Raw genomic sequence first — 25,233 nt, 5'->3', positions numbered from 1 at the left:
ACAGCAAAAAAAGGCACACTATTTGAAGAAAATGGTGGAACTTTTTCAGAATTAACAACATTCTAGTTCTCTCATTCAAAAAGCCCAACAAATGCCAAGGAGGGTTAATTTTTTAAATATATCCTAATACATTCTTACATTATAGAAAAACCACGGAACATCAAAAACAAGAGATATTTTTTAATATTTTTATTGAGATATCTTCACATACATACAGTCCATACAAAGTATATAATCAGTAGCTCATAATATCATCACATAGTTGTGTATTCATCAACATGATCTTTTTTAGAACATTGCATCACTCCAGAAAAAGAAATAAAAACTCACACATCCCATAACCCATACTCCTCCCTCTAATTGATCAACTAGTATTGCAATCTACCCATTTTTTAACACCTTATCCCCCACCCTGCTTTTTTATCTATTTTTTTGTCCTTTTTTTTTTTTCTTCATCTGTCCATACCATGGATAAAGGGAGCATCAGACAAGGTTTTCACAATCACACGGTCACACTGTAAAACTGTTGTCTCGCTGGTGGCTGGTTAGCTGATGGTTGGGGATAAGCAGCCGTACTGAGTCACTTACACAGACACAGACACACAGCACATGACTCAGGAGACAACCCTCAGAGGAAAATGGAAGGCGTCTCTTTTATTCAGGAAGTGCACAGGCTTATATAGGCTGGGAAGCATGCAGGGTCACGTGTAGGGCTGGGATGGGTGGTCGTTGTTGCTAGGCTGGAGGGCAGATTTCAGGTTAGCCATTTTGTGTTGCCTTGCATCAGCCACGGCAGCCATGTCAGCGATGTTTTATGGCTTCTCCAACATAAAACTATGTAGTTATACAGTCAACTTCAAGAATCAAGGCTACTGGAACCCAGCTCAACAGTTTCAGGTACCTTCCTCCAGCCACTCCAATATACCATAAACTGAAAAAGGATATCTATATAATACATAAGAATAACCTCCAGGATAACCTCTTGACTCTGAAATCTCTCAGCCACTGAGACTTTGTCTCATTTTCTCTTCCCCCTTTTGGTTCAGAAGGCATCTCAATCCCATGAGGCCAGGTCCTGGCTCATCCCTGGGAACCCTGACCCACGTTGCCAGGGAGATTTACACCCCTGGGATTCATGTGCCATGTAGGGGGAGGGCAGTAAGTTCACCTGCCGAGTTGGCTTAAAGAGAGGGGCTCATCTGAGCAAAAAAGGTTCTCTTAGGCATAATCATAAGTAGTCTTAGATTCTCCTTTGCAGGAATATGGAAAACAAGAGATTTTAAAAGCATCCAGAGAGAAGGTAGATAACCTAGAAAGGAATATCAGTTAGACTGACAGATTTCTCACCAGTCTCAGTGGAAGCCAAAAGATAGTGGAGTGATACAAAGACTTCAGAGTGCTCATAAAAAGTAACTTAGAATTATATACCTTTCAAAATTAAGAGTAAGGTGAAATAGAGATATTATTACAAATGGAATATGGGAGCTTGTCAATAACAGACCTTCACTAAGGGAAATTTTAAAGGATGTATTTTTAGGTTTAGGTTTAGGATGTGTTTCAGGTAGAAGGAATGTGATCCCATGTAGGAACAAAAAGGAACAAAGAGTAAAGAAAGTGGTGGCTATGTGAAACAATACAAATAACTTGTGATGTTAGAGAAAGAATTAAACTTATGAATATTTGTATGTTAGTTTGGAGGCAATATTCTAGGTCCGTTTTTGTTTAGGAAGAAAATAAAGATAATGATTATACTAGTCTTTGATAACTTAAGTCTTCGTGTTAAAATTTCAAGAGAAACAAATAATAGAACAAAATATATAACTTCCAGTGGAAAATGATAAAAAATGGAATGAGAAAATTGTCAAGCCAAAAGAAGGCCTAGAAAACAGAGAAAAGTATGCAGAGAAGGTGGGAACAAATGGTAGAAGTATATTTAAATATAGCAGTAATCACATTAGGTGTAAATGGGTCATATATTCTAGTTAAAAGACAAAGATGTTCAGACTGGATAAACAAAAACATGAATATGGGGCTTATAAAACATAAGGTTAATGTGATGACATTGAGAATTACTGATTATACATGTAGAATGGAATGATAAAAAAATTAGGTTAAAGAGAGGTTGAAAATAAAAGAATGGGGGAAAAATCAGGCAAATGCCAAACTTAAAAATGTTGATGCAGTTATATCAGTATCACACAAAATAGATGGTAAGGTTAAAAAGCATTGTTGAAGTAAAGAGGACCAATGCATAATAATAAAAAATCAGTTCTTCAGGGAGCTAATTCTGAACCTATATAGACTTAATAATATACCTCCAAAATATAAGGCAAAAATTCACAAAACTACAAGGAGACCTAGGCAGATTTGTCATATCGGGAGATTTTACCATATTTCTCCATATAATTGGTAGAACAATTAGATTTTTTAAAAAAACAGTATTTTTAAAAGTACATAGAACAGTAAATATAAAAGTTGACAGCTAATATGCCTAATAAGCCTGCTGTAATTGATTTATATATAATGTATTTAATAAGTAAGAAATAAACTTTCTTTTCATACACCTGTGGAACATTTATGGACACTTACAAAAATTGACTATATATTAGACTAAAATGCAAATCCCTATATATATCAAAGGATGGTTATCATACAGACTGTTTTTTGACCAAAATGCCATTAGGCTAGAAATCTGCAAGTATAAACAAAATAAAAGCCCACGTTTGGAAACTCAGAAACATTTCTAAATTCATGATTCAAAAAATATATGGTAGTAGTTGAGATACCTTTTGAAATAGACTTTAAAAACTACGTATCAAAACTTGTTGGGTGCAGGTAAAGCACCCTTAAGAGGGACAGTAATACCTTTAAATGCTTGAATTAGAAAAGAGAGGTGAAAATTCATGACGTAAGCAGTCAACTCAAGAAGTTAGAAAAAAAAATAAGCTCAAAAAAAAAGAAGATAAGGCAGGCCATGGTGGCTCAGCAGGTAGAGTTCTCACCTGCTGTGGTGGAGACCCTGGTTCGATTCCCGGTGCCTGCCCATGAAAAAAAAAAGAAAAAAAGAAAGAAAGATAAAGGAATAGAAAGCATACAAATACAGTTAGACCACACTCCTCTCCAATATGCTGCCAAAAATAAAAGTCTGTTGAAGGAATCAGAGTTTACCAAGGTGGTGTGAGTACCTCGACCAGAACCCAGTGGAGAATTAAGGCATTAAAAAAATAAATCTAATGTTTGGGGAGATTTGCCAGTTCTGGGGCTCAGAGAAAGGGGCACGGATTGGCTTCCAGGGCTCCCTTGCTTTAGGTTGTGTGCCGGTTTGAAAGGATTTATGTGCCCCAGAAAAGCTGACTCTTAATCCTAATCAAATCTTGTGGGAGCAACTGCTTTTCTTAGTCCTATTCAATAATGTAGGTTGGAGACTTGATTAGATTATCTCCACGGAGATGTGACTCGCCCAATTGTGGGTATGAACTTTTGACTAGAGGGAATGTGACTCCACCCATTCTAGGTGGGTCTTGATTACTTTATGGGAATCCTTTAAAAGAGGAAGCATTTTGGAAAAGGCTTGAGAATGATGAAGCAGAGAGCCCATACCGCCAGAGGCCTTTGGAGATGACAAAAGAAAATGCCCCTGGGGGAGCTTCATGAAACAAGAAGCCAGGAGAGAAAGCTTGCAGATGATGCCATGTTCACAATGTGCCTTTCCAGTTGAGAGAGAAGCCCTGAACATCATCCTCCTTCTTGAACTGAGGTATTTTTCCCTGGATGCCTTAGATTGGACGTTTCTATAGCCTTGTTTTAATTTGGACATTTTCATGGCCTTAAAACTGTAACTTGCAACTTATTAAATTCCCCTTTTAAAAAGCCATTCTGTTCCTGGTATATTGCATTTTGGCTGCTAACAAACTAGAACAGGTTGGCACCCTGAAAAATCGTCTACCCCAAGAGTAAGGTTAAACCTACAATAAACAGCCCTTCACAGGTTTGGGCCCTCAGCCTCAAATCATCTCTGTTCCAGAAATTAAGTTAAGGTTATCTGAGAGGGCAGCTATGCTTGGGCACCTATCAGAAGGAAATGTGAACGCTTTTTGGAAGAAGATAACATTATCCTTGGCCTCAAACTAATGCTATAAGTAGTGGTACAAGTACATGCCTCTGCCAAAAAATCCAAACTAATTGGGCACACAGAGACAAAGCAACAAGATGGAAAACCGGAAGCAACAAATGCACCAGGTTTCCAGATATTGTTAGTCACAGATTTAAAAATAACTGTATCAAAATTTAAGAATTCAGTAGATGGGTTTAACAATGAATAGAAAATAGATGAGAATGAAATCACAGAGAGAAAAATGGAGGGAAAGAGACCTTGGGGCTGCACTGAGAAGGTCTAACATATGCCTGACTGGAGTCCTGGAAGGAAAGGGGAGAGAGCATAGAGCAGAAGCCCATAAAGCATGGCCAATGCCTTCCAAATGCAATGAAAGACATCAAACCACAGGTTTCAGAAACACTAAGAACTCCAAACGAACTAAAGAAAAAGAGCTAAGCCGAGGCATATTACTACCACGTGGAAGTGATTCCTGCAGCTTCCAGGCTGCCCCCAGAGTCTGCTCCTGCCCCATGAGTGATCTCACATGCCCCTCACCCCCAACAGCAGCTACTTTGAGCCTGTCATTCTGTCTTCCCTCCCCAGATTGGGTGGCAATCCCCATACCTGCCCCTCGCCCCAAGCTCCTGTACTACCCTTCTCCAATTTCTCCATGCCTCTTTTTTGCAGTCTCTCTTATCTCCATCTCCTGCCTCTCCTCCCCATTCATTCATCCAAGAAACATTAAGCACCCCATTGATTTTGAATGAATTGAAATGGCCATGCAACTTTAGTTAGAATGTGGGACTCTTGGATCTCCCAGGTTCTGACCGAGCAAATTGGAAACCTAGATGGGGTGTACAGATATGCACAGAAATGCAACAAGCTTGCTGTGTGGGGTCAGCCAGCCCGAGCCCACCTCCAAAGAGACCGGGTAAGGGAAGCCATCAGCTTCTCCTCCAGAGCTGGTGACCTGTGCCCTTACCTGGAAGTTGTTCAGGCTACCCATAGGTGGGAATCCCAGCCAGGCAGGAGGAGTGTGACTTTCCTGGGAATCTGTATGAATTCCATACCCAGAGCCTTTGTAGGCACGGGGGTGTGTCTAAGCTGGTTTCATAAACACCACCAGCTGGTTTGACTTAAACAATAGGAACCTGTTGTCTTGCAGATTTGAGGCCAGAAGTCCAATTTCAAAGCATCAGCAAGGAGTTGTTTTCTCCCTGTGGTCTGTAGTGTCCTGGTGCTAGCTGTGGGCAGTTCTTGGGGTCTCTTGGCTTTCATCTCTATTCCCCATCATGGGGCCATATCTCTTCCTCTCTGGCTTCTGTGACTTTCTAGTTCTCTTTATAAAGCCTCCAATGATCCAGGCTCAGGCCCACCCTCCTTCAATTGGGCCACACCTTACTTATAAATAACATCTCTAGAAGGATCTAATCACGATGGGCAGTCTACAGGAATGGCAATGGAGATGTAGAACATGCTTTTTCTGGCATACACTACTCAGTCTACCACATACAGATAAATGAGAGTTTTCAGAGAGGAGTCCAGGATAAAGTTTTCAGAAAGTCTGAGATAAACATGCCCCCCATTCTTAACTCTCCAGAAACCTACAACCTCCAGGTGGGTTCCTGGACCAGATGAGTCTTGAAACCTAGCCCAGCCTCTCCAGAACATCAGCTAGTTCCATCTCCCTACCCCATATTATTGACAGCCCTTCCAACATGAAAAAGTTAGAATGGCCATACTCCAAACACCCCCATAGAGAAGGGGAAAGATCAAAGGTGATGGTGGAGTTATACAGAGTAGGTAGTGTTTAACAAATGAATATGAGTGCTGAATCATTATACTGATATTTATTTTAGTCTCTAGGACCTTAGAGCAGCTAAAAGCAAAAACCTAAAATTGTGGAATTATAACTCATACCTAATTCTGAAATCTGTTCTACAACTAATTGTGGTGCTGTGCTTTGAAATTTATTACTTTTTTTTGCATGTATGTTATTTTTCCCAAAAATGAAAACAAGTCGATGGTGATGATAAAAGAATATTTATTCCTTCTAGCTGCCTATATTCTGGAGCAGCTACAAGGAAAAATCTGAAAGGATCATATGGTAGCCCATGACAAACTCTGGGATCTGTCCTCTAACTACTTGTTGAAGAGTGCTTTGAAAACTATTGCTTTTTCCTTTCTTTGCTTTGTATATATGTTACACTATACAATAAAAAGTTACTTTAAAAAAGATGCCCCTTTCTAAATATTCTGTTACCGATGCTAGCTCTTCAGTTGACTGTTGTCTTTTTTTAGAAGACTAGGCAGTTCAATCCCAAGGGTAATCACTTTCGTAATAATTTTAAGGTCCAGAAACTTAGGCCCAGAGCTTCCTGTTGATCTGCTTCTAGTCTGTTGTGTGGCTGGCCCCTGTGGTGGCTAGAATAAACAGCCCGTCCCCTAGGGAAGACTTTGCCTGGAGTTGGGGAGCTCTGCCCCCTCCCCTTCCCCCAGGTAGGAAAGGAGCCCTGCTTAGCTGGGTGTAGTCCAGAAGCTTCTAGATGTTATCTGGAGCCTGAGCATTCCGTGAGGCATGGGAGAAGAGTAGAAGCAAACTGGCTGAGGACCAAATGAGAAGGAATTGAGTTCTTCTGTTGACCATGATCAGCTGTGGTTTTGCCTATTTGTGTGTTTCTGCTCTCCAGACAATTGCAAGCATCGAGCTAAGTTCCTGCAGAGGGCCAAGGAAAAAAGAGCCAGGAATCCTAAAAAGAGACTGAACCAATGGCTGCCCTGGCTAAAACCAGCCTCCTGTGTGAACTAGAAGATTGTGTTCATGGGCCTAGAATTGCGTACATCCAGCAGGTAGGTTGTGTCCATGGGGACTGCACCATTTGGTGGCAATGAAAGCTCACCCAGAAACTTCCCCTTCTAAGAGTGTGTTTCACTGAGCTCACACCTAACAACATCAGCGCAACTGCTTCCATTTCATTAGCACCCACGGGATTTGCCCTGCCCTTGGTTGACATGTCAGGGTCTCCTAAAAAACAGATGTCCCGTGTGGATGTTCTGTCTACCATGCAAAGACAAAGCAATTGAAAATCAATAGCTTTTCTGTATGTCAGCAGTAAGCAGACATAACAGCTAAAACAACATAACAGCTAAAACAACATAACAGCTAAAACAACATCCGTTCGTAGGAATAAAAGCGAAGGTTCAAATAAACCTTACCAAAAAAACCCCATTAAATTAAAGAAAGATATAAATAATTATAAAATTATACAGGTAAAATTATGGGAAAAGTGAGAGGGACAAAAGGACGATAAAATGTGTGATGGCTATATAATCCATTACAGAAAGAATGCTCACATTTCCTTGAAATAACTCAGGAGTTGACTTTGGATTATTTATTTCAAAATAAGTTCCTATACATCATTGGAAATTAAAGCAGCATTCTGAGAGGACTGATATGCTTTCTATTGTGATTCTGTAACCAAAATCAAATTCCAGTAGGTAAAAGAATTCAAGATAAAAGTTGATATTTTGATTAAATAGTTCTTTGAATTTTTGTGCAGGGAAGGAGATTTTAAGCATTTAAATGGTAGAACAAGGCACAAAGGTGACTATCATAAAACATGAAACTCTAAATATATGTCTAGAGTTTCAGTATTCCTAGCATATGACCTACTAACTCTAGATGTCAAAATATACCCCAAAACAAATGTTAAAATAAATTTAGTTTGAAGTGCTAGTGATTAATGAAAGGGAGGGGTAAGGGGTATGGTATGAGAAATTTTTTTCTGTTTTTATTTTATTTCTCTTTCTGAATAGATGCAAATGTTCCAAGAAATGATTATGATGATGAATATGCAACTATGTGATGATACTGTGAATTACTGATTATATAGGTAGAACGGAATGATCAAAATAGGAATGTTTGCATTTGCTTTGTGTTTTCTGGTATTTAAAAAAATAAAATAAAATAAATATATATATATATATGTATATCCCAAGAAAATACAAAGGCTCCAGGCAATTTTACATGTAAATATTTAATCATAATAGTGTGATTTATGCCAGTGAAAATTGAAGGCCAGTATCTGGGAAAGGGAAATGGTTAAATAATAATACCCTTCAGTTGGGTGGTATTATTTTCCCTTTTCTTGCCTGTGCTTTCAAAATTTTTTTTTTTTTAGTCCATGGCCGTGTAATTTTAAAACCTGCCTTTACACTCAGAAAATCAACTGAAGTTTTAGTAAACAAAACCTTGCTAAAAATCACTGTCTGAGTCAGTGACAGAATTGCCCTGAGTAGAGATTCTTTTAAGTTAGGTTCAGAGGTACTGCAAGGACAAATCCCGCATGAAATCCCACACAGCAGCGCGGAGGGGGGTCCGCTCTCAATCTTTGAGTCTCCTCGTTTACACAGGCCCTGTGGGCAGCAAGCACCCTGCCTTCCGCAAGGGTCCAGAAGCTTCTGCCTGGGCACCAGTTCTAGCCACATCGCCCGCTTTTGCGTGGCCTGCAAGCCAAGAATGGTTTTTACATCTTCTACTGGTTGCATGACCTCAAAAGAAAAATAATATTTTGTGAAATGCAAAAATGATGAGAAATTCACATTTCAGGGGAGTGGGGCAGACCGTGCATTGCCTGTGTTTAGGGTGTGGCCACACGGTGGCTGGCTGTTATCGTGGCGACAAGGTGCCGGTGCAGAGAAGGTCAGAGTCGAGCAGGAACGGAGGAGACCTGTAGGTGATGGCGAGGACGAGGGCTGCCGGGTGGCACCGGTTCACACCGTCAGTGTTTCATGGCCTGCAAGCGGCAGGGGGCAGTGGTGGGTGGGCTCGCGGGGGTGCAGGAGCGCAGGGTCGGTTAGCAGGCTGGCATCCTCCGGTGCTCGGGCAGGAGCAGGGGAATGCCTCTGCCATCAGGCACGGCAGCTGACCCTGAGTTTCCACTTGAGCTTCTCAGTAGAGCTGCCCAGTCCTTTGGAGCCTGGAGACCACTGTTACAAGGCGGGAATGGGTGATGCAGCCGAACTGCTGCACTGTGATGCTTCTAATTCCGTCCTAATATGCCTTGGTGAGCAGCAGGCAGCAGTGGGCAGCAGCAGGCAGCACTGGGCAGCAGCGGGCAGCCATGGGAGCAGTGGGCAGCACTGGGCACAGTGGTCAGCAGCGGGCAGCAGCAGGCAGCAGCTCCAGGAGGTGGAAGGAGGTCAGCCAAAGTGGGTCTCCAGAGAAGTGTCCTGCCTTTCTGCAACTCATGCTCATGCCAGATGTGATGAGACTGGAGGTCTGGCTCTCGCCCAGGGAGAGTTCTTCATCTTTATATCCCTTGGACATTCATTATATCTTACAATCGTTTTAAGCTCACAGCATAATTAGTGTAAATAGACATGACTGGTCTACTGCAGCAGTTTGGCTGGACAAATTGTCCAGAGGTCTTCTCTGATAATATCAGAATCATCTCTAAGTAGAAAAAGTTTGGAAAGAGATCTGTACAAGATTTAGCTGGGGACAGGGGAGCAGCCTTCAGGTTTGGGGTGCTGGGGACGGGGGAGCAGCCTTCAGGTTTGGAGGGCGTGTCTTGAACTGGCAGCCAACTTGGTTTGAGATGGACAGGATATGGACGAGGGAAAAGTGAGTGATGCCTCTATTTACCTTCAGCTTCAAGATCTGGAAGTGTGGGGCTACCCGTGGAAATGGGGACAATGGAAGGGGGAGCCCACTTGAACAGGGACAAGAAGACCCTGGGTCTGGACAAACCGAGTTTGAGCTGCCCAGTGGATGTCCAAGGAGAGGTGTCGGGGGGGGGCAGTTTGGAAGTAAAGAGTCTGGTGTCGAGGACCAAGACCCAGCTGGTGACAGGGGGTACGCAGGGAGACCAGAGACTGAGCCCCGGGAGAAAATCGGAGTGTCTCAAATTAGACCAGCCAGCGGAATGGGGGCTGCGGTGGCAGGTGTCTGAGGCAGATCTGAGGGTGCAGGGTCTTGAGTCACAGGGGTTCCCCCTTCTGGGGGAACAAGCCCAACTACGGGGGCTCGAGAGAATGGGGAGAGGAACGGGCATGGCTGTGGCTGCAAGGATGGTGGGGCTGGAATTGGGGGTCCCAGGAGGGGCGAGCTGTAAAGAAGGGACAGAGGGGAAACACATAACTCTGGGACTCCATGTGCTCCCATGTCCTGTTTCATTTTTTCATGTTTCTTTGTTTTAGAAAAACGACACTAATTCGTACTTGAGTACACCCCAAAACCGTAGTGAGGTGGGCTGCTTTCCAGAGAGTGCTCATTGTCAAATGCTTTACCAAGTCGCTGCACAAAATTGTGTTAATTATGGTCAATTTGTTTTCCAACATTTTTTATTGTGTAATGTAAAATATATACAAAGCAGAGAAAGAAAAAAGCATTCGTTTTCGGAGCACTCTTCAACAAGTAGTTACGGGACAGATTTCCGTTTGTCATGGGCTACTATACCATCCTCTCAGATTTTTCCTTCTAGCGGCTCCAGAATATACGAGGCTAGAAGGGACATATATATTTTTATCATCACAATCGACTTTTCTTCTTCTTTTTTTGTGAAAAATAACATATACGTATAAAGCAATAGATTTCAAAGTATAGCATAACAGTTAGTTGTAGAACAGATTTCAGCGTTTGGAATCGGTTACAATGCCACAATTTTAGGTGTTTACTTCTAGTTGCTCTAAGATACTGGAGACTAAAAGAAATATCAATGTAATGATTCAGCAATCATACTCATTTGTTAAACCCTCCTTCTCTGTATAACTCCACTATCCCCTCTGATCTTTCTATCCCTCTCTTTAGGGGTGTTTGGGCTGATGGCCATTCTAACTTTTTCTTGCTGGAAGGGGCTGTCGCTAATATGGGGTCGGGAGATGGAATTAGCTGATGTTTTAGAGAGGCCCTCTGGGTTTCAGGACTCATCTGGTCGAGGGACCCATCTGGAGATTGAATTATGGTCCATTTTTCTTACAAGCACCTCTTTAGCCTGAGAGCCAAAGCTCCCCAAACCGTGTCACTTGTGACCGGTACCTGCCCGGGTTCCCTTCTCTGCGTCTTCCCAGAGCCCCAGTTCCCCCGAGCTTCTCTGGTCCCGCTCTGGCACCCTGCAGGGGACAGCGCTGTCCCCGATGCCCAGCCTCCCCGCCAGCTGCCCGTGGCCTCCCCAAGTGTGGGCAGAAGACCATGCCGGCCTCGCTGTGACAGGTCCCCCCCAGTACCACCTGGAGGGAAGGTCACATGGGCAAACAAGACGCAGGGATGCCCATGCCCCGGGCAGGTGGTGTTACGTCTACACCAGGGGAACTGACACCGCACATAGACTGCGGCTCGGGGACACCTGTACAGGGGTGAGCTCCACCTGGCTTTCTCTGCTAGCTCCCAGCTCTGGGGTCCCCAGTCTGGACACCCTGCACCCACACTCCCCGTTCTATCTTTTTTTTTGCCATATTTCTTTTTGCAGTCTGATATCTTTTTACCTCCTCAACAATCCAAGCCCCCAGTGACGGCAGGGCCACAAACCTGGGCTGGTTGGGTGTCGCCCCATGCCCAGGGATGCCAGGCCCGGGGGACTCCCCCCCACCCCACCCCATCCCAGGAAGAGCTGCCCCCTCCTCTAACAGCACACAGAAGTGCCACATGGTCCTGGCTCGAGCCCCGGGGGAGACTTGGAGTGTCCCGATACCTGGCCAAAAAAAAAAAGCAGTGCCGGCGGGGCCGTGGCGCCACCAGATGGTGGGAGGAAATGGCGGCAGCGGGAGGGGACAGTGGCAAGCACGGTGCGGCCGGGAAACCCAGAGCCTGGCTCACGAGTGACCGCTAAGCACAAGAGCGTGATGTGTCAGAACACGGCTTCGCCCTTCACAACGGCTGCAGGCGTGAGAATGGCGGGGAGGGGTCTTCACGGGCCTTCCCAGGTCAGTGAAGCCAAGGCAGGCGGGGTTTTGTTGAGCGCTGGCTGTGTCCATGTAACAGCCGTAACTGAACCCTGCAAGGGCAGCTCTGGCTGCGGGGATGCTGCTCCCGTCCCTTCCAGGAGCTCGCGCATACCTGTCCCACTCCCCACCTGCCCCTCTGCTCCCCACCCGTCCTTGTCCCGGGTGCACCCCTCCAGACATTTAAGCGGGGTGTGCAGGGGAAGCCGCCAGTTGCCGCTCAGCCTCTGCCTCAGACGGTTTTAGGGGGTGGGGTGGGGTGGGGGGACAGCTTATCAGAGGGCAGCGAGTGGCAAGGCGGGATCTGCACTGGGTCCGGACTTGCCCCTCCGGCCTCAGTCTAAAGCCTGGCCAGTGCCAGTGGCCTGGGGAACCCCGCCCACCGCCCCCGGAGCGGGCCCCACTTCGCCCAGGGGAGGAGGGAGGTCTAGGCAAGGCCTGTTCCCGTCTTCCCTGGGGGGAAACCGCTCTGCCCTCGGGGGCCCCATGGCGGCCACCCTCCTGGGAGAATCAGGGCGGCTGGGCATGGCCCTTCCCACACTTCTCCCAAGGCCTGCACCAGCCACACTGTGGTGAGAGCCAGAGAGGTGACAGGTGAGGCCACAGGTGCAGCTCCCAAGTGGGGCCCCAGTGCCCAGACACCCCTTATCCGAGGCTGGGGGCCTCTGCGCAGACCCGGGCTGGCTCTGAGCCTGCGGTGAGGCCCCCCTCTTGCTCAGCACTGGGGACATGCGGATGAGGTTTTCAGCCTTGACCCTGGCCTGAGGGATGGGGGGGGGGGGCCTGCAGCTACAGACCCTGGGGTTCAGGGCCACTCCCCTCCTCCAACCCCCAGGCACCTGCTTTTGCAATTCCATGTGTCACTTGGCCTCCAAAGTATGCCCTCTGGGCCTTCTCTGCAGGCAGGCAAGCTGTTTACCAAAATGACAGTGTCTGGTTTGTTTAAGTCCTTTTTACTAACGCTAATATTTTTATCGAGAAACCACACACATACAGTCCATACATGGTGTACAATCAATGGCTCACAATATCATCACCTAGTTGTGTATCCTTCACCATAATCATTTTTACAACATTTGCATCACTCCAGGAAAATAAATCAAGAGAAAAAACTCATGCATCCAATACCCCTTACTCCTCCCTCTCATTGACCACTAGTATTTCCATCTACCCAATTTCTTTCACTCCTATGTCCCCTACTATTTATTTACTTATATCCTTGTTCTTTTATTTATCTGTCTATACCCTGGATAAAGGGAGCATCAGACACAAGCAGTGGCCGGTTATAAAGGCTTCCCCCTCGCCCCCCACCCCCTGCCTTGGGTCGAAGCCCAGGAGTCCCTGCCTGGGGCCGGGCATCACCTGCTGTCCTCAAGTCCCATGTCATCATCTCTGAGCCTGCGAGAAAACCGCCTGGGCAGGGCCCACCTGCGTGTCCAGTGGTACACTGGCCCTTCTCTGAGCAGTGCTGGGGAGCCCCAGGGGCATACCGGCCGAGGCAAGAGAACACCCAGAGTGGGTGTAGCATCAGGAAAGAAGCAAGGGGGTGGGTTCTCCCATTGCCAGCCTTTGGCCTGGAGAGGCTGCGCCAGGCCTGAGCTGCGAGGGAGGAGGGGGCACCCCACTGGGTCCTGGAGGGTCTGCAGTGCGCTCGAGGGATGCTGGAAGGCTTGGATGGCCAAGGTCCCCTGGTCCCCACTGCAGGAGAGGGCAGCTACTGGGACTGGACACGGGCACCTGGACGGGGAGGGGCTGCGTGTTTCCTGCCCTGGGAAGCTGCCCGACCCCTCTGCCTGCCCCTGAAGGGCTCCACCTGCCTGTGCCGTGTCTGAGGACTGAGGGCCACTCAGGCCTCCAGGGCACCCCCAGCCGCAGAGGGCTTGAGCTCCAGACCCTCCACAGCACGTGAGGAGTACACGGCACTCCTAGAGCACAGAGTGGGGGCCCCGCAGCGCCCCCAGGGCGGACAGCCACAGGTATAGCTGCAGCTCCGAATCCATGGGTCCTGGTCCCTGCACTAGTCCCTCCACTGGTCCCAGGAGGCCCTGGCTGCAACCCACCCACCCTCCCTCCCCACGCCAATGCCAGGGTCCCAAGATGCCTGTCCTCAGAAGGAAGGGGAAGCAGGTGGCTAGGGATGGCGTCTCATCAGTGCAGCGGGGTGGTGGGCCCAGCGACTGGGTACAGCAGTGCCATGGGGAGGGGCCCAGACAAGGGGGCTGTGGCCCTTCCTGGTAGAGGGCAGGGTGGACTTTTGGGCTGGGAGCAGATTCCAAGCTCCCTGCTTGGCCCTGGCATTGGCAAACCGTAGCAGAAGGGACAAACTGCAGGTCAAATGTGGCCATCATGGGCCCCGCCTGACATGACTGGGGACCAGCACGTGTGTGTGGGGGAACACCCACGAGCCAACACCCAGCTCCAGTCGGTGGCTCTGCCAGTGCCAGATGCCCAGCATGAGCTCAGGCAGGGCCACCCATCTCTCCTTTCTCACCCGGGCACTTTCCTGGGGTTGCTGAGCTTTGCGCCCCGCCTCTCAGGCCAACAGCTCTCTCCACCAAGTGGGGCCCCCCCCCGGGGACCCTGGTGAGAAAAAGCAGGCACTGGGGTGCCCCGGATGGGGGGGGGTGCTGCTCCCTTGGAATCTTGGTGCCCTGCAGAGGAGAGGATGGCCACGGTGAGTGTGCATGTGTGGGCATCAGCTCCGCACCTCGCACCTGGCTGCCATGGAGACCAGCATCACAAGGGTGTGAGTGGGGCGGGGGCGGGCAGGCGGGATCTCCTCAGCTCCCCTTTACCTGGAAGCCTGGACCACGGGCTGTGAGGGAGGCAGCACCTGTCAGGGTGCTTAGAAGCTCTCACCTCTTGCAGGTGGCCAAACCGACGCCTTGGAAAGTCTGCATAACAAGAGAAGTGTGTCAAGGAGCACCCCATTCTCATGCTGGGTAGGTGGCACCTCCAGCACCCCCAAGCCCTGGAGAGGTGGAGGTGGCAGAGAGGAGGGACGAGGGAAGGGAATTTAAACCTCCCCTCTCCGGGCCAGCCTCAGATTGGGCGGGGGTGGGGGGAAGGACCTCCCAGTCTGGCGTGAGTGGGGTGCCCAGGGTGGGGTGGGGGTGCTGGAGAGGCGCAGCAGGTTTGGGACCTCCGTGTCCCGAGGACACTTGCCAGCTGCCTGCTGCTGTCTCCACCCGGCCCGGCCCCCTCAAAAGCCAGGCTGGAGCTGGCTCTTCCGGGGAGGGGAGCCCCTAAACGGACGTGCCGGGGCCTGGGGCGCTGAGAGCGGATGATGTGCTCGCACAGCCCGGCTCGGGGACGTGGGCCCGCCCCCCGCCGACGTCACCCTGCTCGCTGTAGGTGCGGACGAGCTCAGGAAGGGTCCCTCCCGCTTCGGGACTGGCGCATCCTACACCCAGTGTCTCCGGGCTCCTGCTGGCCCAGTGCCTCGGACTCGGGGGTGGGGGGCAAGGCCGGCCCTCGGGGTCCACTTGCCCCCCATCCCACCCCACCCCTCCCGGCTGCTCCGGGGCGACTGGGGTCGCGCCACCCCGGGCTCCGCCCTCTCGGCCGATGCTGCCGGCCCAGTCCGGCCGCTTCCCCCGAGGCTGCGCCGCCCCGCGCGGGCCTCCAGGGCTCCCGGGCCGCACCCCTCCAGCGGCCGGTCCGGGGGGCGTGCCCGCCGCTAGGCACGGGGGACCCCGCGCGGGTCACTCGTTTGCGTTCCGCGCGCCCTGCTCCGCGGGGTCCCCTGGAGGCTGGGGGAGGGGGCGCCGGCCCCTGCACGCCCTCGGGCCGCGTCCCCACCTCGCCCCGTGGGGGGGTCGCCAAGCGGGATAACGGGGCTGCAGATCCCACCCCCACCCCCATCCCAGAGACGGGAACCAGTAAAGTCGGTTTACCGCGGTAGAGCTGCGCCAGGCTGGCGGCCTAGGGTCGTTGTGCCGGGATCTCTTTGGGGGGCCTGCGGGCGTTGTGCCGCGTGGCGCAGCCAGGTCCTGTCGGGGGTCTCTGCCCGCAGCGCGGGCCCAGCTGGGGACACCCGCCCTCCCCAGGGGCGGGGCGGGGGGGAAGGGGGAAGCGCGGCCCGGGCCCACGTGGGCGGGAGGGGGGAGGGTCCCGCCGCTGGGGGCGGACCTGCAGCCCCGCACCGCCCCCCGTCACCGCCCGGGCGGGTGCAGCAGTTGCCCCTTGACCCCCCTCCTCCTCAGTGCCCGGACCCGGCCCGACGCCCCATTGGCTACCGCCCCACCCCACCCCCGTCCGGCCTCAGTTTACCGGGCGGCGCGAGGCGGGCCGGGGGCGGGGCCGGGCGGCGCGGGGCGGGCCTGGGATGGGGGTGGGGCTGACGCGGTCCCCACCTCGGGGCCATAACCGACGCCGCCGTCGCGCCCCGAGCGCCCCAAGCAGGAGCCTCGAACCCGAGGCCGGCCGGCACTCCCACCCCCGCCGCCATGGCCGCCTCCCGCGGCCCCAGCTTCCTGGCGGCCGCCGCGCCCGCCCCCGGCAAGGCCAAGCTCACCCACCCGGGCAAGGCGATCCTGGCAGGTGGGCTCCGCGAACCGCCCCCCCACCCCCGTCCCCAGCCCCGACCCCCCGCCCGCGGCCCCGGTCCCCCGCGCGCCACCCCCACCCCCCACCCCGCGGCCCGGACGCGCAGGCCCCGCCCCACTTCCGGGTAGGGCGGGCGGGAGGGCGCGGCCGGGCGTGGGGCGGGGCGGGGGTCCCCCGGGGCGCGGGGGGCGCGGGGCTCACGGCGCGTGCCCGCAGGCGGCCTGGCGGGCGGCATCGAGATCTGCATCACCTTTCCCACCGAGTACGTGAAGACGCAGCTGCAGCTGGACGAGCGCTCTAACCCGCCGCGGTACCGGGGCGTCGGTGAGGAGGGGGCCCCCGCGGCGGGGACGGGTGGGGCGAGCCCGGGGCGGTGGGGGCGGTGCGGGGCCGCTGAGCGCCCCCGCCATCTCCCCGGCAGTGGACTGCGTGCGGCAGACGGTGCGCGGCCATGGCGTCCTGGGCCTCTACCGCGGCCTCAGCTCCCTGCTCTACGGTTCCATCCCTAAGGCGGCTGTCAGGTGAGGCCCGGCCTGGGGGGGAGGTGGGTCGCGGGGTCGCGGACGGGCTTCTGGGCGGCGCAGCCCCTCACGCTTCTTCCTCCCCCACCCCCCAGGTTCGGCATGTTCGAGTTTCTCAGCAACCAGATGCGGGACGCGCAGGGCAAGCTGGACAGCACGCGGGGGCTTCTGTGCGGCCTGGGCGCCGGCGTGGCCGAGGCCGTGGTGGTCGTGTGCCCCATGGAGACCATCAAGGTGGGGGAGGGGCCTGGAGACCACCAAAGCGGGGGAGGGACCATGGAGACCGTCAGGGTGGGGGGAGGGCCATGCAGATTGTCAAGGTGGGGGCAGGGTCTTGGAGACCATCAAGGTGGGGGGGCGGGCCGTGGAGACCATCAGGGTGGGGAGATGGCTGTAGACACCATCAGGTGGGGGGGAGACCATCAGGTAGGGGGAGGGCCTTCGAGACCATAAGGTGGGAGGAGGGTCGAGCAGACCATCAAGGTGGGGGCAGGATCTTGGAGACCATCATGATGGGGGAAGGGCCGTGGAGACTATACAGGGTAGAGGGAAGGTGTGTGGACCCGCAGCAGGAAGGGGGCGGGGCGGGATGTGCTGGCAGGGCCTCTCCAATGCACCTGGGCCCTGGACTCTGCCCCGAAGGCACCAGGCAGACACGAAGGAGCTTAAAAGTGCTGTGACAAAGGAAACCCGAGAGCCACGGGCGGGGCCCAGACCCCCTCCGGCCACGTGGATCCGGGTCCCCCATCCCACCCCTCAGCAGCCTTCAGAGGTTCCCTGCGGAGAGCGGCCACCCCTGCCCTGCGCGCAGGTGCATCCTCAGGTGGGCCAGCGCCTCCGCCTCCCCCGCAGGTGAAGTTCATCCACGACCAGACCTCTGCCAACCCCAAATACAGAGGCTTCTTCCACGGAATCAGGGAGATTGTGCGGGAACAAGGTGAGTGGCGCGGCCTTCCTCCTGGGATGCGGCTCCTGCCCCGGCCGGCCCGGCCTGACCACTGCGCTCCCCCTCCATCCAACCCTCATCCCCCCAGGGCTGAAGGGGACGTACCAGGGCCTAACGGCCACCGTGCTCAAGCAGGGCTCCAACCAGGCCATCCGCTTCTTCGTCATGACCTCCCTGCGCAACTGGTACCGAGGTACGCCCCGGCCGGCGGCCCCAACTCCCCCTACCCGCCCCCCCAGCGCGCTTCCCCACTTCCCATCCGGAGTGTGCCCTCTCTGCCTTCAGGGGACAACCCCAACAAGCCTATGAACCCGCTCATCACCGGGGCCTTTGGCGCCATCGCGGGGGCTGCCAGCGTGTTCGGGAACACACCGCTGGATGTGATCAAGACCCGGATGCAGGTACGGGGGGGTGAGGGTGGGGGCGGGGCAGGGGGCGGGGGTGGGGGTGGGAAGAGCTGGGGGGTTCCCGGGCGCTGAGTGCCCTCCGGGGCTTGTTTCCTGCAGGGTCTGGAGGCCCACAAATACCGGAACACGCTGGACTGCGGCCTGCAGATCCTGAGGAAGGAGGGCCTCAGGGCGTGAGTGCCACCCCCCCATCCCAGCCTGTCCCTTGCCCTTCCCAGATGCCACAGGGACCCTGGCCTTAACCCCCATCTCCTCCTGCCCATCTATCCTCCTCATCCCAAGGCCAGTCCAGTGAGACTGGCCCCAGAAAATATTCACCACCGTGAACAGGGCCAAGTTGATGGATGGGAGTGAAGCTCAGTCCTGGTTCTCTCAGTTCCCCCCTCCCCTCCCCATCTCCTGTCCCCTCCCTATCTCCTGTCTCCCCTCCCCATCTCCTGTCCCCCCTCCCCATTTCCTGTCCCCCCTCCCCATCTCCTGTCCCCCCTTCCCATCTCTTGCCCCTTCCCTCCCTGCTCATCTCTTGCTGCACCCCCAGGTTCTATAAAGGCACGGTCCCCCGCCTGGGCCGCGTCTGCCTGGACGTGGCCATCGTGTTCGTCATCTACGACGAGGTGGTGAAGTTGCTCAACAAGGTGTGGAAGACAGAGTGAGCAGGAGGGTCCACGTAGGGACCCCCGCCATCCCCAGGCCAGGGCCCAGCTGCCCCTCCCGCCTCCAGGAGTCCACTGCACCTGTGCCAAAAGGCCCCTCCGGCGCCCCGCGTCTGTCCCCATCGTCGCGGGGGCCACCCTTTACCTGCACTCTGTGCGTGGCCCCCCCACCGTGTCCGTGTCCCGTGTCCCCGTGCTTGCCATGTGTCCATGTGTGCTGTCCGTGAGCCGCACCCACCGGGGTGCCCTGGGGCCCTGCCCCGGCCCGGTGCCTTCCACCCCGGGTGTCCCAGCCGCCACAGCTGCCTGCGGGCCGCGGCCCGGCCTCGCCGTATCCAGGGCCCTGCGCCCCCCACCCCGGCTTCCCCCGCCACTGGCCTTAAGTGGCCCTCGGGCCCTCCCTCCGCCCGGGACAGGGTGGCACCCCCTGCCACTCTCGGGACCACCCTCCCACGGCAGAATAAACCGGATCCTCTCATAGCTTCCTGCCTGTGTAGGCCCATCTGCGGGGCGTGGGGGGTGGGGTGGGGTGCAGCCGGCATCTCCCTGGAGGTGGGCAGCATCTGCAGGCGTCCCCCGTGGCATGGGGTGGGGGCAGGTCACCCTGGGCTTGGCTCTGGACAAGGGGCAGCAGCTGGGCTACAGGGGTGTCGCCAGGTCTGAGCTAGCATTTGTGGGGCTCGGCATGAATTTATTGGCTCAGTGGGGAAACAGAGCTGGAGGCAGCAGGTCCCCAGGACTCAGTGTGGCCTCATCTTAAATAGGCTCCTTGAAAATTCCAATGACAAATGAGCTCATCCTGCACAACTGGAGCTCGGTACTTGGATGTCTTCCTGGGGAGGGGGGGACACGGAAGGAGAGGTACAGGGCAGCTGGGGCTCTGCCAGCAGGAGACCCTCTGGCCCCCAGGGATGGCCAGCCCAAGCCACCAGAGCTGGGGTTCTGAGCCTGCACCCCCACAGCACTGGCAGGCAGAGGGCAAAGCCCAAGGCTCCAGCCTTCCCATTTGCTAACTGGGTGACCCTGGGCAGGCTGCCTGACTCAGTTTCCTCACCTGTGAAGTGGGGTGATGCGAGGCACCCCCTTGCTGGCTCTTGGGTTGTCTCACTGACAGCCCCTGTTTAGAGCAAAGCCCCACACTCGGGGACCCCCGGGGTATACAAGTTGCCCCCTCCCCTCTTGAATCAGGGACTCCCGCCTCATGCTCCCCACACTCTTGGCAGGGAGGAGGGGGCTGCGAGCAGGGGCCCCGCTGTAGCTCCAGGCTCCCCTCGCTGTGACCCCATAGCCCAGGGTGGGCATCAGGTGGCCCGGGGTTGGGAGTGCGACCCCCAAGGCAGCAGCAGGCTCGTCCCTCAGAGCTGAGACCTGAAGAGGGGCAGGGTTCCTGTGTGCAGGTGGAGCACACAGGTGACGCCAGGGCCAGCCCTGCACCACCAGCCTGGCACCCCCACTGCCCTGGCCACCCAGTTGCACGCAGAGTGGGGTTGAAGACAGCGTCCCAGGTGTCCATGTCACCTGCCCCACATGACAGAAGCCAAAAAGGTGGGGGGGGGCACTGGCTCCTGCCCACAGTGTCAAGACAAGAGGGACAGTGGCTTCAGAGGACACAGGAGCATGGCAGCTGGCCCTGCCCGCTGGGGACAGTCCTGGCTCTCCCTGGGCCACGGTCCTCCAGCCTGTCCCATCCTTGAGTCCCCCCCTCTTCCCCTGAAACATGGCTGCACGGAGTCCCCTAGATGGAGAATTGACTCGAGGCTCAGTGTCCAGATAAAGCCTGTCACTCCCAACTAATGGGTCTGTTGTCTCCTTTCGGCCAGCAGAGGATTGATTTTTGCGGGTTGTGTCCTCCTGGGCCCTGAAAAAGCAGTCGGGGACATGAGAGTGACTTTGAGAGCTGCACAGTGTGCTGCCCTGGCAGAACTGAGCACTCTGCTCTTGGCACTTGGTTCCAGGGACGCCAGCCAGACCCCCCCCCCCCGGCCCCCCCCCCCCCCCAGCTCTGCTCACAGGAGGAAGAGGACACAACACCCCAGGAATCAGTGCCTTCGTCCTTATTCTAAGGCCAAAGTCTGACATTTCCAAGGATCAGCTGAGAAATGCACCCTGAAGAGCCTGCAGGGTGCTCGCAGGTCAGCGTCTAAAGCTCGTCACCCAAGCTGGCGCGACGAGACGTGCTGGGAGAAGGCAGGATGGAGAAATCACCCTGCCCTCAGCAAGACCCATCCCCACTGTCCTGGCAAGAGTGCACCATATGCACATTACTCAGTTTTGATCCCTACCCTCTTTGCCTTACCTATAAAAACTCCTAACCCACATTCCCACCTGGAACTGGCTTTGGACGCTCCCTCCAGCTCCTTGCAAAGTGTGCTTGCAATAAATCACCTTCACACCGAGACATGTTTCTCCTTTGTGGTGCCGGGTCCCTTCAGGCAAAGAGCTGGGCTGGCGGTGACAGTTTGGTGAGTCCACAGGGACCCCTGTGCTGCTCTGAAATGCAGCCCTGGCATGTGTCCTGTCAGCCGTGGGGGGACCCCAGTTCCCCCACCTCCATGCCCAGCAGCTGCCCGGGGACTTCCCTAGGGGACCGAGGCTGAAGGTCCCGGGTGAAGCTTCTGCCGTGGGCCAGCATGAGGTTCATTTGTGTAAAGGTGCCTTTAAAGTTGGAACTTTCCCTGGGCTGGGTGAGTGTATGATGTTTTCTTCTCTGATCTAGGTTTACTTTTGCCTTGCCAGTCTGCTCGTGCGGAGAACGTTGACATGGCCTGAGCTCAATAATGGGAACTCCTTGGGTTTCATACCCACTCCCATGACCCCAAATTTGTGGTTCCCCGTTGGTTTTGTAGTTTGTATTTTTGAATTGGGGAAGCCTTTGGTATCAAGGAGCTCCTTGTTTGCATATCTTGTCTTCGTGGGTTATGCTTTGCTTTTAAGTTGAAGGACCCGTTGAGTTTGAAAAACTGCCCTGATGGTTTGGTTTTGTGATTTTTTGTTAGCATTGCCTAGCCATGGGGTACTCTTGGGATGTGCCAGCTATGTCTTCTTCAGGTTGCATCTTGAATACCTGGTCTAAATTTTCGGCGGTGGGGGGGCTTAAAAAAAAAAAAGAAACATATTTTCTTGTAATGCCGCCTGATATAAATTGGACAATGGTGAAAAGTAGCCTAAGAATGAGACTTTAATTTGTAATACCATCTTGCAATAGGATTTGTTTTATAAACATCACAAATGAGATGGGATGCCTTATGTTCAAGCGCTTTAAAAAATTCAATTATAATCATGAAACTTGGAAAAAGTGCAAATGTTTTAGATCAAATGTAATAGCTACAAGTGCCATTAATTCTTGTTAAAAGATTGTAAATTCCTATTTCAAAGATGCACGGGTGGTTCACTGGTGGAATATGCTCACCTGCATGTGGGAGACCTGAGTTTGATTCCCAACTCAAGCACACCCCCCCCCCCCAAAACAACGTTGTGAACAAAATTCCCTATGACATATATATATACCTGCCTGTGTGTGTGTGTATTTATAGATATAGAAATACATATAAGTAGGGAGAGACATAAAAAAATGCATTGACTAAAGTGTTTTAAGTATATTATTCTGACAAGTTTGATTTTAATGGCAATTGTATGTGCTGAGATGTTTGCTTGAAGACAAGTTTCCAAAATCCATTTTAGTAACTTAAGTATGAAGGATATAAAGGATGTGTTTTTATTAAAAGGAAAGAGGGAGGGCAGTGTGACGGTGGCTCAGTGGCAGATTTCTCACCTGCCATACCAGAGACTGGGGTTTGATTCCCAGTGCCTGCCCTTGGAAAAAAAAAAAGAAAAGGAAAAAGGGAGTAATTTTGTCCTATATGACTGGTTGTTACAGAATAAGAAAGAGAAAAAAATGTGGGACAAAACCTGAATAATTTAAGTTGCAAAAGGTTTCCAGAAATGGAAATTATGGTCAAAGTTAAAAAAAACTTGATGGGTCTAACTATAACATTTTAAAAAACTTTAGTAGCAAATAATATACTGATGCAAAACCAAAATTTGGTTTTCTCTCTAAAGTGACCAAGTTGATTGGATTAGTGTGTTTTTAATAAAAGTTTTAATTTTGAGTAATCAGTGTAAAAAAGGAGAAAGTCTGTGTTTTATCGGAGTAACTTCTTGTACTTTATGTTAACTTTATCATGTCCCTGGGTATTTAAGAAAAATAAGTTGTCTCACTCTTTAAAGAGCTAAGTCTTTTCCTTGTCTTTAGTTAAATAAAGAACCAAATATTGTTTCAAATATGACAAGTTTTAACATTTTGCTTTTGCAGCATCAAACCCTGAAGTCCTTTTTATTCCAAACAGTTGCAAAAAAAATGTGTTTTCACTTTGTAAAACTGAAGTGCTAAAAATGGCTAAGTTGATTTGATATAAGTTGCATAAAAAATGTTTAGAAAATGTCAGAAAAATTCAAAGATTTTCTAACCTTGTTAGTTACAGATCTGCCTAACGTGAGACGATATAGTGCTGCTGGTCATTGTTTTCTGTTTCCTAGTAAAAATGTGAAAAAAATTGAATGTTTTAACTGAAGTGCTCTGCCTGCTGGAAAACGCTCAGTTGCTTTAGATCTTCAGTGGACACTGGCTCTGTTGCTGGCAGGAGTCAGGAGACAGGCTGATAGAACCCTGGAGCAACCAGTCCTATTTTCCAAAGGACCAACAGTGCTGCACTATGATAACTGTACAAAGAATGTAACTCCCAGAGCTGTGACTGCCTGAGTGATATGGTTGAAACCTAAAAAGATGCAATTGGCACTAAAGCCTGCTCCTGTAAGGAACATAAGAGTATTGTAAGCTTAGTACTCACTGCAGCCAAAAAAAAAAAAAAAACCTGTGCATTAATTAGTACTGAATGCCTTACCTACATACCTGACAAGTATATCTCCTCTATACCAGATCATATGCAAAGTGATATTAAATATGTTAAAGATCTTGGCAAACTTACCTTGTTTTCTAAATAGTTAATGAACTTGCCTACAAAATGAAGAACAGCTCTCTTAAGCATTGCCTTTATTTTGCTTGCCATATATTCGTATTACCCACATTATCTTTATAAGTTTATCCTCCAAAATGATATAAAATTTTTTCGCCCATGATCAATAACTACAGGAAGATAAGACCTTCCCGCGTTTCTCTTCATACTCACAAAACATGTCTTTGTAAGAATATGAATTTTTTAAAAATGGAGAAATTGATAGCTGAAGAACACGCTTGCCCTAGCTGATCTTAGCAGTCTACTTAGTTCCCAGGACATTAAACAAACTTTCTCAGTTCACTAACAGGAATAAGATAACAGAATAGCATCAAGAACACCCTGTGGCCCAGTGACTTGTTCCTCCTCAAGAGGCAAAAGTCTGGCATTCTTGAGGATAAGCTAAGCAAAACACCATGAAGACAATGCACACAAGTGCTTACACATCAAAATCTAAAGCTAATCACTGAAACTAGAACAAGATGTGCTTAGGACAACATAGGCTTGAAAAACTGCCCATGCCCTCCTCAAAAAGATCCAACACCATCACTGATATGAAATGAATCACGTAGACATTAGTTTATGACCTCTACCCCCTTCCCTCTACCTATAAAAACCCTAATTCACATCCCCACTTTGAACCGGTTTTGAGAAAATTCCTCCAGGTTCTTGCAAAGTTCATTAAATCACCTTCAAACCAAGAGACATGTTTCTCAGGCAGGCCCTTCTATGGAAAGTGCAATGCTTGTGGTAGCATTTTCCTCTCTTTATTTCCCAAATGTTATCATAGACTCCCTGGCTAGGAGTCTTATATCAGAGGCACAGCTAGACGACTGAGCATCTCCTGACCTCCTGGAACCTGGGAACAAGGACGGGAACACAGCACAATGGAGGATGCCGAAAATGAGGTTTGAAAGGACAACAAGGGAACAGAAAGAAAACATTGGAATGGTGGCTAGACTAGGCTTTGAGCCAACAAAACAGGAGATGTGGCACCCTGGAAAATGTGGGAAAGGTGGCTTGTGCTGTCAGCCAAGACACCTATGATACGGGACAAAGGCCAGAGATTCTTTGCCTGACACACTTAATAGTAATTCCTGACACACCAG

The 25,233-nt window shown here is 51.7% G+C and overlaps 1 protein-coding gene and 2 long non-coding RNA genes across 14 annotated transcripts in view; 2 read left to right on the top strand and 1 right to left on the bottom strand.

The window, feature by feature from the left end:
- The window catches only part of LOC143683893 (uncharacterized), a 110,470-nt gene extending 94,926 nt beyond the window's left edge, over window positions 1-15,544 (top strand). For all 10 annotated transcript variants that reach the window (XR_013175700.1, XR_013175699.1, XR_013175704.1 and 7 more), the window contains 3 exons: window positions 6,787-6,946; window positions 14,906-14,979; window positions 15,392-15,544. This is a non-coding gene — a long non-coding RNA (uncharacterized LOC143683893). The remainder of the gene's footprint in view (window positions 1-6,786; window positions 6,947-14,905; window positions 14,980-15,391) is intronic.
- Window positions 9,041-16,329, bottom strand: LOC143683894 (uncharacterized). Of its 3 annotated transcripts, XR_013175710.1 has the most exons (5): window positions 15,934-16,329; window positions 14,833-14,931; window positions 14,529-14,688; window positions 12,877-12,948; window positions 9,041-11,921 (listed from the first exon to the last, which is right to left on the bottom strand). It is a non-coding gene; the product is annotated as an uncharacterized LOC143683894 (long non-coding RNA). The 3 variants fall into 3 exon arrangements; XR_013175711.1 differs by lacking the exon at window positions 12,877-12,948 and having other exon boundaries at window positions 9,041-10,601; XR_013175709.1 differs by lacking the exons at window positions 9,041-11,921; window positions 12,877-12,948 and having other exon boundaries at window positions 14,118-14,688.
- Window positions 16,330-16,371: 42 nt separating this feature from the next.
- SLC25A1 (solute carrier family 25 member 1) lies at window positions 16,372-23,401 on the top strand. The gene is made up of 9 exons (XM_077160332.1): window positions 16,372-16,579; window positions 16,802-16,909; window positions 17,007-17,106; window positions 17,202-17,340; window positions 17,959-18,043; window positions 18,141-18,245; window positions 18,338-18,453; window positions 18,559-18,632; window positions 18,998-23,401. Exons 1-9 carry the CDS (start codon window positions 16,486-16,488, stop codon window positions 19,110-19,112), a joined length of 936 nt encoding a protein of 311 aa, XP_077016447.1. The 5' UTR covers window positions 16,372-16,485; the 3' UTR covers window positions 19,113-23,401.
- Window positions 23,402-25,233: the final 1,832 nt, after the last annotated feature.

Source organism: Tamandua tetradactyla, chromosome 5, assembly GCF_023851605.1.
Source record: "Tamandua tetradactyla isolate mTamTet1 chromosome 5, mTamTet1.pri, whole genome shotgun sequence".
In the NCBI taxonomy this organism is placed as follows: Eukaryota; Metazoa; Chordata; class Mammalia; order Pilosa; family Myrmecophagidae; genus Tamandua; species Tamandua tetradactyla.
This window is presented reverse-complemented; position numbering and strand designations above follow the sequence as displayed.

Bases quoted from the DNA above. Each gene is read 5' to 3' on its own strand.
- SLC25A1 (XM_077160332.1), top strand. From the start codon at position 16,486: ATGGCCGCCTCCCGCGGCCCCAGCTTCCTGGCGGCCGCCGCGCCCGCC. The intron at 16,910-17,006 runs GTGAGGAGGGGG...TCTCCCCGGCAG, and splicing joins GCCGCGGTACCGGGGCGTCG to TGGACTGCGTGCGGCAGACG. The intron at 18,633-18,997 runs GTGAGTGCCACC...CTGCACCCCCAG, and splicing joins AGGAAGGAGGGCCTCAGGGC to GTTCTATAAAGGCACGGTCC.